Source organism: Haliaeetus leucocephalus, unplaced genomic scaffold (assembly GCF_000737465.1).
Source record: "Haliaeetus leucocephalus isolate CR32 unplaced genomic scaffold, Haliaeetus_leucocephalus-4.0 Scaffold866, whole genome shotgun sequence".
Taxonomy (NCBI): domain Eukaryota; kingdom Metazoa; phylum Chordata; class Aves; order Accipitriformes; family Accipitridae; genus Haliaeetus; species Haliaeetus leucocephalus.
In genome coordinates, this window is record NW_010973302.1 from 669,136 (window position 1) to 682,020 (window position 12,885).

A 12,885-nucleotide genomic window follows, 5' to 3' on the forward strand; every position below is an offset into this window, starting at 1 on the left:
GTTCTCTGCTGAAGTCCGTGACGCTTGCTCTTGTTGCTTGAATATTAACGTCAGCTTAGAACTGAATCAGCAAAGCGGCACCGTAACAAGGTCACTAGCAGCAGAACTTTCAGCTGTCAGACACCCATTTCATTTACATGGCACTTTTAAAGTTGTATCCCCACAGGGATGAATTTAATTGGACTGTCGGTGACATGTTTCATCATTTGTTCGGCGCGAAAAAATTCTGGCGCGAGTCATCATAAAACAAATCAAATCGTTTTAGTTACCTCTGGCAAACTGAAACCCCCAGGTTAATAGTTAGGAAACCAGAATGCAGTAAATAGCACAGTGGGAATGGTTTAAATGGTGGAACAGCCTAAGCTGACACTGAGCCTGGTGCAACTTTATTGCCAGAGAGGCCTGACTATTTTCAAAGGCTGAATGTGGATTGCTGATAAAAATCAGGTTTACACGAACTATGTACTCAAAGGCATGGTATGCCAGAAACCCTTACATCATTGTAATATACAAGGACATTAATAAATTATATAGTCAACATCTGCATCAAAATATATATCAACTGGGACAACATGGAAAAACCTGATGAGAAGCACGTACAAGGTCTCTGGGTTATATTCACTGCTATGAACATATTCACTGTATCTGTCTACCGATTTATTTTTTCAGACACAAAGACTATTATGTCTTCCAGTTGACGGACAAAAGTGAGGAAGGGAGCAAAGAGTATCCATTCTTCTGCTCCAGACATTTTAGGTAAAGAAAGTAAGACATGAGAAATAAAAAATAGCTTGGTCAAAGCATGCAGGAGGCACAAGGAGGTGATTGGCAGATCCTCAGAGGAGAAAGATGATTCTAGCTTATAGACTGCAGGATACGAGGATCTGGACATTGGAGGGTCGGCCAGCCAGTGTGAAGGAGACCTTCAACACGAACCACAGTGTTGACAGTAAAAGAGAAGGAGCCAAAGCAGCTGATAGTCTTCTGTGTGGTTATTCTCACAACTACTTATGAAGAAGGAAACTGAGGCAGAAAAAGAGAGATTAGGCATCTAACTTTTGATGTCTAAATAAGGAACTGCAGGAGATAAGGCTTTTGATACCATCAATGCATACAATGAGGGATGCAATGAGATAGGAGACAGCTTTGGTGTGAAAAACTTATCGCTTGTTCAGAGACACCTAGGAAGCACGTGGCAGGGCATGGGGTGGAAAGCAACTTTCAGGTTCCAGACCTTGTCCCTCGTCATTGTGGCTTCCAACCTAATGAAGGGAAAAGGCAATTTTGATAGTCCCCTGAAGGTGGGCTAGTTTGAGGTGCCATAGTAGACTTGAAAATTATAAGCTTAGTACTTAGAAGGAGCTCCCAAAAGACACTGGGTTTACCCCAAACATTAATTTAGAGGGGAGTGAAGTGAAGAGTAAGGAAAAATTAGAGAACACTAAAAGATGTAGACTGGTGCAATGCTATCAGAAAAACACCGCACTGAAGAAACTCTGGAAGAAGGTCTTTCAGCAAGAGAGGGGTATGCAGTGCCAAAGGCACCGGGGGAACCAAGGCTTGGAAGCGAGACCGAAGTGTCTGCTTTGACAACAGAAAGAGCAATATTAGAATGGAGCAAGACCAAAGGGAAACTGGAGACAAGGAAGACAACTTGGAATGGGCTGAGAACTTGGAGATGACAGGGCAAGAGGGAGCAGAGAGACAATTATACACAGCCACATGGCTTCTAGTGACTCTCTGATTTGGCAAATACAGGAGAAGTTAGTCTAGAGCACCCAGAGGAACCTTCTGATAGTAATTGGAATAGTTGGCATGTAATGTATTTATAAATTTTTAAAAGCCAATTCAAGGGAGAGGCCAAGCCTATAAAACTGCATGAGCTAGTGAGATTTTATCTTCTGTAATGATGGGTGTATCCTGGGGAAGTGGCATTCTGCTCACATGGGATATACTCTGTTGTCTGCAGTTCTGCAGGGAAGATAATTCTCTCAATGGCTCCATCATCTTCCGATTTATCCAGCCAACGGCCACAAGGGAACTTGAGGCACTGTCCCAGTGACGGGGCATCAATCTCCACCCATTCCAGAAACCAGCCAGTTGAATTTCCTGTGTTTGGAGAGATAACAGTGAATAACCCACAAAGCCTTTACAGACAACAGCAAATGAATCATTGCATTTCAGATCTCTGAGAAATAAATCATCCTCTCTTTTGCCAATGGAAAAATAGAATAGATACCATAAAGATCATTGTAAGCGATTGTCCAGGTTTGAGCTAATGTGCTTTACATTTCTATATGCATCAGGTTAAAGAGGTGCACATGGAAGTGCTAATTACTCCATCACTTGGATTAATTTGCCTTTGTAATAAGATAGAGGAGTTATCAACAAACATGTCCCTTGGTGCCCCATAGGGAAGGAATCCACACGTCCTTCCACTGCTTCCCTTGTTTGTAGTAGAGACACAGCCACATCTAAAAAGCAGCCAAGATTGATGATCAAAACAATAAAAATATTGATAAAGAAACGAGATGAGTCTATAGGTCCCATGTGTGACAAGAAAAAATATGAGGTTTGGTGATGTATGAGAAATCTCTCTAAAGATGTATCCACAGAGCTAAAGAGCCTTTTACAGAGAGAGGTTGCAAAGCTACCTGCAAGTAGCCACCACTATGCTCTTGTTGCCATGGCCATGGGAACGATATTAGCAGTAAAGATAGTAGCAGCAACAGCCAAAGTGACAGCAAGGATCTGTCACCGAAAAGGTAAATTACGTTTGGGATCTTGGAGGCAGGTTATTTTATACAACGATGTGCCTAATGCACTAGAAATACTACGTTACAAAGCAGATTCTCTTACCTTTATTGTCATGGCCTATCCTGATTTTTTTCAGGTCTCCAATGTCCACAGACTCCACTGTAAACTCATCTACCTTCCCACGCTCAAATTTGTTCTTGTTAATCTTTGAGGCCTTTAGGCTGACTATCCCTGTTGTGGCGATGCAAAAGGACATTGTTCAGCATGTGAAACAAATCCTCTGGGAATGTCAACAGTGGAGCGAGGGAAGTGGCTAAAACGTAAAAACTGGCTTTTCGTCTCAAGATCTGAGCTTTGTCCCTCTCTCTGAACCCAAATCTGTATCAACACCCAAAATATACAGAATTCCTTTCTTGAATGATCCTCTGGCAGTGCCACAGGGACGATGCTGTTGTGCTGTGTTCAGAGCTAAAGAAATTGGTCCTACCCATCAGTTCCCTGTCACTCTCATAGGCATCCGAGTCACTGCACACACAGCTCGGCCGCTTCCAAGAGGATTTGCTCATCAGCTGATTAAATACTTCTGGGCCACTCAAAGAGGCAGAGGAGAGCTGGATTTCAGGGGCATGCTGATTCATTGCTGAGGAAAGCAAATCATTCACTGCATTCACTACTCAGTAATGTAGTCCCAGTCAACTGTGCTGTTTCTATAATTGAAATTAAAGCCTTTAGATCGGCAGCTGGTGCAAATCAGCATCGTAAAGTTCGACAGTGATTTACAGCAGCTGGTGGTATGCTCCCAGTTATCACGATGTATGCAGAGACAGCAAGAACATGAAGTTGTACTAAAAAGGAGTGAGGAATGGGTATTGAGGAAACAAAAGGAAACCATGACCTGTCTTTTCAGGTATCCAGCAGCAAGGTGCTATCCTGTTCCATCACGTGAAGCCATACCTGTGTCGTCTTTACTTCCATAGAGAGTGATGAAGACATTGGCATCTGTCCCAGCGTTCTTCTTGTCCCCGGTTTTCACTTTCACCGTGTATGTTGTTGATTTAGCTGTCAGATAAAATATCTTAATTTAGGAGTGTGAAATCTGAGCAGGAATTAACTCTACTTCTCATTGCATATGTGTGTTGGTTTGGGTTTTAATTTGACCCATTACAGCCATGTTGTAATCCCCAATTCCTGTTGCATGCTGTGATAGCTCCTGGGGTGAGCTGGGCTATCTGGTTGCAGAGTCTTCTACTGCTCCAGTCATTCAGTACATTGTCTGCATATCTACAGATAGGAAATGTGCTCCAGCATTCCCATTTGCTTCCTGGGAATCCTTAAGGCACTTCAAATCTGCCTCTGCCTACAATGCTATTTCATTAAAAAAAACCCCACAACATCCCCTCCCCGCTTTATTCTAATAGCACCACATAATATATGTGCCTATAACACATACCAGAAAGTATGTGCACGTTGACATATATGGTTCATATTCATCAACACACCCTTCACAATAACATCATTAGGGAGGTTTCTATCTCACCATCATCTAGCAAGCGCAGGAAACTCATAAAAATTGTGGAAAAGTCTAATATAGTCTTCACTGCGCCACAAAAACATACTCAAGATTTCCAGACCAGCACCTTTCTTCCATAGTTAGACACATGTTTCCAAGATGCTGCTCAGCCAGAAGGCCCTCCTGAACCAAAGGGCTATCCAATTTGTGGAAATTTGTTGGCTATCCAATTTGTGGAAATTATTCATATATTCGGAAGCATCTGAGGCAGGGAATTTAAGACCTTTCACTTGCAGTGAAGCCAGTGGAAGTGCTGGGCACTCAGCACCTTTCAGCATCAGACCCAGGAGTGTGTTATTGCGATGTGGTTACCGTGCAAAATCATATACAAGAGAGACAAAGTTGTTTTGGAGGACAACGGACACAAGCAGCAAGATGGAAACAAACTTAGGTCCCTTCCTTTTCTCTGGTCATGTTTGCTCTCTGCTCGGTTTCACGCTGGAATGTGTAACCATTCCAGTACATGATGTGAAATGTCTGGGATTTGTGCCTTAGATATTACCAACGAATGTGTGTTTGAGTTGAGAGATGATGACCAAACATGTTATCCATCTTCCTGGCTTTCTCACTTTGGGTCCAATCTTGCAAGATGATTAAATCACCTAAAAATGAGGAGTGTCCACTCCTCGCTGGATGACACGCACTTCACACTTCATTCGCACCTGAAAGCTTCATGGTCAGGGCAGAATTACTCACAGCCCAGTGAACGCTAACTGCTAGTGCCCTCAGCAGTGCTAATAACTTGGTTCCTTTTCAACCCCACAGTGGAAGAAATACAAGGCTAACATAAACCTTTCTGTTCCAGGCCCAGCGTTGCAAGAGACTGGCCATCATTTTCCGAATCTTTCTTTACAAATGCTTCATCCACTGGGACCAGCTCCCTGACAATCTGACCGTCATCTTCCTCAACTGCTAACCACCGCTGGCATGGAAAATAATACCTACAAGAATGACAGCAGCACCCAGCACTTACACAGGACTTCACAGGCTTTAATAACATAAACAAGCACAGATCAGAGGCTACTTTAAAAAACAAGATTACTCAAAGCTGAACAATATATCTCTTTTCATCCTTGAAGTTCTGGTATTTCTTGTGGGAACTAAATCCATAAACAGGTTAGTGAGCACTTACTGAAAAGTGCTGTTTCTGAGCTGTCAGCCCCATATGATTGATTCCTTTTAGTTTTCACTCCCCAAAAAAGTTAAACAACTCAAGGGAACCTCCAGTCTCCCAGGCATTTTATGTTTATGAAGAGTAGACCCATCTTAAGTCCTTATGAGCAGTCCCACCCACCAAAGCATTGTGCAACTTTTAAGCATGTGACTTCAAGCATGTTCCAGCTCAAAGGCAAGCCTGTATTTCAGGTTTCTAACAGCCTAGGCTCTGCTCCTCCACCTGTCTGTGAAAATCATGGGAGTTTGCTTAGATCAGGACTTGCTTTTGGCCCAGATCTTTGCATTAGGTACAAAAGACAAACAAAATGTGAGGTCAGGGACTTCCAGAGCAGAGCCTTGAAAGGAAACACAAGTGCAGGCTCTGCAAGGGGACCTCTTCAGGAGGGAGAGTCCCTCCTAGGAGAAACAGAGAAAAGCTGAGGTTTCCTTCCAAACACTGCTGGTTCCCAAACTGCAGAGAAGCTGGGGCAGCAAAACCCCACAACAGAGGTACCCCAGAATGACCCCACACTCAGTATTACAGCACAACCATCACAAGGCTCCCAAAGGATGCCTGTGAGTTGGTGGGGAGCTACGACGATGCCCTTCTGCATCTCCTCTGCCTTCCTGCGGTTCTGCGGGCTCCTGAGGATGTGCCCCCTTTTCTGACCATACAAAAAGGGTGCGACAGGCTGCTCACGTGGTGCTCTCCTTGAGGTCAACAATCTCTACCCTCTCCAGGAACCAGCTTGGGCTAGCACCAGAGTTATCGTGGCGGATCCGCAGCTTCTTCAGCTCACCCAGGTCAATGGCTTTGATGGTGAACACATCCACCTGCACAGGAGGCAAGAGGCAAATGACCATGTTTCCCAGAAAAGGGGGAAAGAAAGGCAGTAAATGGCCAAAGGAAATCTTTTTTCCCATTAAAACAAAAGGTGTTTTAAGTCCCCCTTGTATTCTTTGGGTGGATGTACTAAAATAACTACTGAGCTGTGAGCTCTGCCATTAACACTCAAGCTTGGCTCCTACAAGGCAGTTAACAGCCCTGGAGCTGCACAACCCTTCTTAACTTCACCCCCATTTCAGCTTCCTCTGTTTAACTCATCTTTCCTAAATCTCATTCCTTTCAGGTTTAGTATTTTCCGCCAGATTGAATCTGGAACTGGACACAAACGTATGGACTCCACGGAAACTCTCCTGTGCACCTCCATGTGCTTTATTTCAAGGCACAGAATTTCTTCCTTTTGTCATTTACTGCAGCCAAGAGGTTCGTTTATTAGCTGTATTAGTGTGACAGGATGGTCCTTGTTATCATAATACTTTAAATATCTTAATGTGATTAACTTGTTGGTAGACTCTGTGTTTCTACTCCCAAGAGCAGAGAAAGTTACATTTGCAGCTTGGAGCTCTTCCCACTCGATGAGGAACCATGTGCAGGTTGCAGTTTCACTGGTGCCAAGCTCATAAATCACAGCTAACTGCTTATTTAACAACCTTAGGCTCTTTTTTGTGATTGCAAGTTTTCCACAGCTGCTTATTGTTCCCATAATTTTTCGTTATTCAAAATTATTCCTTGAACAATTCCTGGCTATAATAGTAGCTTGTTAATTGTTCATAAACATTTTTATGGCAAATATTCAATCTACAAGAGAGGTTGTTTAATTGGATTGGATTAAAATGTAATTATAGCACACCATGTAATATTGCTTTTATTCCCTGACTGGTTGAGTAGAACATTTAGAATCATATTTGCAATCTAAATACTGACATACTTGAGCTGCCTCACAAACACTCTCCAATATTAATTTAAAGTTTGTGGTTTTCAAGTATTCCTGGCAGGAAACATTATTACCAGAATGCTTACAGGAAGCAGATGCTAAAGGTGGCTCCGATGTAGAATTGGTGTTCAGCTTACTATTCAAATGAATTTCCCCTGGAAAATGTTGTGAGGCATTTTGTTTTAAATAATATATTTAAGAAATAAAACACATCTGAGCTTTAAGCTGAAAGAAGGAGCCAAGCCTTGCAGAGAAGAGACTGTAATGAATGGCCAGCATAACTAAGAGAGCTCTGCCAACCTTCTGCTCGCTTGAGTAGGTTGAGTTCATGCATTACCTGGCCCTTTTCAAACTTGTTGAGGTTATTCGACCTTTTCAGCTGGCGCTCACCCGTGTCTCCTCTTCCGACACCATAGATGCTCAAGAAGACATTAGCATCCGTCCCAGCCCCCCACACATTCCCAGTGAGAACATGGACTTCGTATGTATTCTCTGCAAGTAAAATTGAAAAAGCAGATCAGGAGGAACCCAGAAATAGCCATATTTCATCAGATCCGTGGCTCACCATGCAAGCATGTAGCCCAAAAATGCCAGCACAGTCACTTTTAAGAAAGATTTTGTCTGGAGTTTGTTTGCATCTATCTTAGAACAAGAGCAGTTCCATCTTTCTCCAGCCTTTGTCATTAACCATATAAATAGTTACAGCTTGCTAAACTCCCAGCTACGGTGGTAACTTGTAAGACTCATGTCCCAAGTACCCCAGACAAGCCTTGGAGAATCCTATAGAAGTCCTTTAGGATACCAAACCAAACCACATCAACCAAACCAACAGTGTAAGCTACACTGCAAGCCTGGGGCAATGGGATGACTGGGGGGCTATAAATGGTCCTGCAAAGCACCAGAGCATGGTTATCGCCCTTCATGCAACCGCTGTATCCACATACACATGCACTTTCCCTCTGGTATTTACCCTCCAGGGCAGATTCTTCATCAGGCACCAGCTCCACCACAAGCTCCTTATCTCCTTCGTCTTTAGCCAACCAGCGGTGTGCCACAAATGTATAGACTTCCATTACTTCTTCCACCGTGGTCTCCTCTTCTTCCTCCTCATCAGACTTCTTTTTCTTCTTCTTCTTTTTATCAGATTCCTTCATCTTCGTGGCAAGCCGCTTCAGCGTGACACTTTCCAGGAACCAGCCATCCCCAATGCCTTTCCCATCGTGGCCTATCCGGATCTTATAAATCTTGCCAACATCTGCAGCCTCTCTCTGCCACCAAGGGAAAGTCAGCACCCAGGAGGATGTAAGACATCTTAACTTCATAAAGTGCATTCTTAAAAATGAGGAGCATCGCCTCTATCACCCAAAACATCTAAGCAAGGATAAAATTGATTTTTTTATCCAAGTTTACCTTTACTTTTTATTCTTTCACACCTTCCATCACCAAATCTCATCTGCACAGACTGAGCTGAAGATATTCAGCGCAACCATGGTGAGGATAGGAGCTGAATTCATATTTACTAGGCTCCCTGCTTCTCCATTGCTCTCCTCACCAATATCATCTCTATGTTGGCATTACAGGTGAATATGCCAAAATAACATATTAGTTTTTTACAGATTCTTAGTGCCTGAGGTTTTTTTTAAATGAATAATAAGATACATCTAATACTTAGTACAAGACATGAACCAAGAAAGAAGTGATAATAATGCAGCAAAAAGGCAGTAAACCTGGACTCATATAACCCGATCTCTGACAAGGACCATGGGCTTGGATTGCCCTTCTCCTTCCTTCTCATCTGGAAAATTAGAAAAGTATTTTCTCACTTTGCTAGTGTGCAGAGAGGATACAATCATTAGTGATTACAATGCATCAGTGGCAGAAGGCTGTATTAGTAAGAAGATTTCCATCTCTCTAGTCGATACAGCAGATAATACAAAGCCTTGTCGGTTTAGATTATTTGGCCGGATTACTACTTAATGAAGTTGGATAGAAGGTTTTACTCCATGCAATCCTTCAATAACCAATGACTTGTTTCTGATGATTGCTTATGCTGTTAGGCAGTGTTTATGTTATAAAACTTGCAAACATTTGCTTCAGGCTGGAATCTGGCAACTTAGCGTATAAGGTTTCAGTCTAGAAACATTTTTTTCTATAGTAGATTAAAACAAAATCAATTGCACACAAGATGCTTATCAGAAAACTAAAATTGATCCAGCTGTCCTGGCATAAAGAATGTGTCTTTCCTTACATCGCTTTATCCTTAGACTTGCTATAATCATCCTGCATGCCCTGTCTATAACTGATGGCATTTCCTATTAGCATGTAGCTCACAGAATCTTATTCTTGCCCATATCTTTCTGTAAATATTCATATCATGGAAAAGATAAAGGATCTGTCTATTAATGCTTCAGAGCTTCTGCCTTGTGTGCTTATAAAAAAAATCACAGAAAATGGGCAGAACTTTAAAGTCTGGCAATAAACATCTGAGAGAGGATATAAGCATGGTTATGTAAACAGAACACTGTACGTATGGCTTTATTATAAATCTGACATTGGCTGATAGCTTTTACTCATAAATTTTGGAAAGCTTATTTCCTTTAAAATCAGTGAAACCTAATCTTAAACTTATAGTCTTAAAAAAGCAAGCATTTATAAGGTGCTAGTCATCTTAAATCCCAAAGAACTCATTAAAAATGGATAAACATCACTAGCTCCATTTTATAAAGCAAGAAACTGAGCCAGGAGGAGGTGAACCGATCTCAAAAATACACATTACAAAACTGTGGTAAAGCTGTGGATAAAGGCACCTCCATTTGGCCAGTGACAACGGGAAGGATACCCCAGCCTTGACGATTCAGAGGAGTTGCCATGACTAGCTCCAAGTAGGTGGTTAACCGTGATGAGATGGATCTTGCATCTGTGGGACTGCAAATTCACTAGGAGATCTAGGCACCACCATGCTGAGCCTTGTGCTGTGAGCACATGAGACAGATGTGCCTTAAATCCTGCGTCCATCTGGACTCTGTGCTTTACTGTCCAGTTGCTGGTGTCTCCTGAGGTTACTCCGATACAGAAGGATGTGGCTCTGGCATGCCCTGCCAGCACATCTTGTCCTTGCTCTAACCCCACACCAAGGCGAGAACTTAGACCATTCCTTTCCCCTAGACCTCGGTTTCTCTGGACAGAAAACCCAAGCAAGCAAGCCAGAAAAGGATGGTGGTCCAGCGTAGCCAGCCCCCACTCAGGACACGATGCCCAACCACGCTGCTCAACCTTGTCGGCCCAGGACCTCTTGCTGGATTAGCCAGGTCCTGGCTATAGACACCTGAGTTACGTCCGAGGCTTTTCACCCCTGCAAATACTCTGCTTGTGATGCTTAGAAAGAGGGGTGGACGCTGCGGTATAAAGCTAAAAGATACTAGATAAAGAAAAGGGACAATAACATGTGGTTGGGCCCAAAATAGAAGTTTAAGGTCTTTTGAGATCTAACCTGAGTACCCCCTTTTGAAAGTAAGGGTAAACAAATGCTGCTATTAAACCATATTCTTCCACGACACCTTTGCTACCAGTTCCTCAGAAGATGAAAGTTGCTCCATGAAACACAAAACTTCTCAAAAGAAACACAAAACCTCCCAAAAATATGGACTGAGGACAGCAGATACCAACAGACCTGGCAATTTTGTTAAAAAGTCAATTGTGTTGTACGACTGGGCCAATTATTCTGTTGATGTCTCAGTTTTGGCTGATCACTTTTTTCCCCTCATAGAAGCGGCAACAACTGCCTTCATCATACCTTGAAGATATCTGTGGCTCCCCGTTCAAAGTTGTTTGATCTGTTTTCTAAGATGATCAATTCAGTTTTGCCAGTCTCGCCGTAAATCTGCATGAAGACTTTGGCATTGGTGCCTGCGGCCCGCACGTCTCCGGTAACTACAGACACCTCATAGTTTATCACTAGTCCAAAAATAAAGCAATTAAATCAGCAGAGAAGCTCAGATAGCAACATTCCCAAGGGCTTAGGCTCAAAATTAAATTACCTTGTCTTAACAAATGACCATGCAGCCGACCATTTGCTCTTATCCAAACCAAATGTGAGATAACACAACTCTTCACTGAGGACTAACCTAATAGTTTTCCTTTTACAAGTATTAAGCCAGTGTCAGAGGGGTGCAAAATAGAGCCTTAAAAGGGAATTTCACTTCAGTATTAACTACAGAGTGGTTAAATGATCTCCTTAATATAATACAAGGAAGGGAGTTACACAGAGCAGTGATAAAACACAGCATCCTTTCTCAGGATCCCAAGGCAAATTTTAACCATGACCTTAAAAGAAAATGCATCTACTGATAAAAGTCAAATAGCCAGTAGGGATTTGGTCCTTATTTATCAAACAGCTTCTCTCTTCCAGGCAATGGGGTAATACAGGCAGGATGGGGCATGTGCTGGTGCAGGACCGGGGCAGCAAGGCAGGTAAATGTGAAAAAAGGAGAACCCACAGATATTGTAATGAAAAAGCACAACACCTTGTGCTGTGTTACACTGCCCAGGCAGCAAATTTTTCATATGATTTCAGGAAATGGAGATGGAAAACTCTGTTTTGTTTTCCCAACTGTTTTAGAAAACAAAACAAGAGCAGAACAATGCACCTTCCTCACCAACATAAGCTCTTTGGGACAGGGGCTTTTTGGTTTTGGTATCTAACCCGGTCCTTAAAAATGCTAGCAATACAAATTTAGTCCTAGCTATTAAAAAGGACACTTTTCTCAATGTGTTTTATCTCACATTTCTCAATAGGCACAATCTCACTTGGGTAGACCTCCACCTCCACCCTGCCATCAGCCTCATCTTTGTCGAGCCATCGGTTGCAGGGGAACATGTACTGCCTTCCCTGGACTGGAACCGTGATCTGGACACTGGCCAGGAACCAGCCAGACCGGAGACCCACGTTATCGTGTCCAATCAGTATTCGGCTGATCTTTAAAAAAGCACACAAAAACCAAGAGGGCAGAAAAAAACCCCAACACAACAGAATTTACTTAATATATAAAAATCTCCTTCCCCTGGCACCCTGTTCTTCCACTGTATTCGTGTAAATAATTTTTATATGTATTTAAATATAAACTTCAAACACTCTTCACATTCCAGCATGTACCCTAGACTGCCGATATAATAGTCTGTACAAAATGTATTTCTTAATATCGAATGTAAAGGTCAGAGATTGTTACACCACATTCAATCCTGAGTATTATATTGATTCTGAACTCAGACACTTGCACGAAGTACAGAGCCACCTGCAATTAATTCTTACCTTCCCAATATCCATCGTATCTAGAGTAAACTCATCCACTCGACCACGTTCAAAATAATTGCCTAGATCGTTATCAGAGACTAAGAGAGGCTCTTTGCTGGAGTCTGCTTTTTCACCATAGAGTTTGATGAAAACTTTGGAGTCTGAGCTGGCACCGGGGATATCTCCCGTCTTCACGCTGATGTGATAACTGACATCTAAAGTGAGATCAATGTAGAAAACACAGACACATGAGTGGCATTTCCAGTCCTCAGCCAGGCAACTGGCTTCAAACAGATATGGGGGAGGAGGGCTTCAGCTACAGACACAGAAAGGAC

The 12,885-nt window shown here is 42.6% G+C and overlaps 1 protein-coding gene across 1 annotated transcript in view; it reads right to left on the bottom strand.

The window, feature by feature from the left end:
- The window catches only part of LOXHD1 (lipoxygenase homology domains 1), a 125,565-nt gene that overhangs the window by 61,618 nt on the left and 51,062 nt on the right, over positions 1–12,885 (bottom strand). Inside the window, exons 15-24 of the mRNA XM_010582978.1 lie at positions 12,569–12,765; positions 12,043–12,235; positions 11,054–11,214; positions 8,231–8,528; positions 7,598–7,752; positions 6,183–6,316; positions 5,120–5,268; positions 3,712–3,816; positions 2,860–2,988; positions 1,945–2,109 (exon numbers count right to left, since the gene is read on the bottom strand). Of these exons, the coding sequence (XP_010581280.1) occupies positions 1,945–2,109; positions 2,860–2,988; positions 3,712–3,816; positions 5,120–5,268; positions 6,183–6,316; positions 7,598–7,752; positions 8,231–8,528; positions 11,054–11,214; positions 12,043–12,235; positions 12,569–12,765 (1,686 nt within the window). The remainder of the gene's footprint in view (positions 1–1,944; positions 2,110–2,859; positions 2,989–3,711; positions 3,817–5,119; positions 5,269–6,182; positions 6,317–7,597; positions 7,753–8,230; positions 8,529–11,053; positions 11,215–12,042; positions 12,236–12,568; positions 12,766–12,885) is intronic.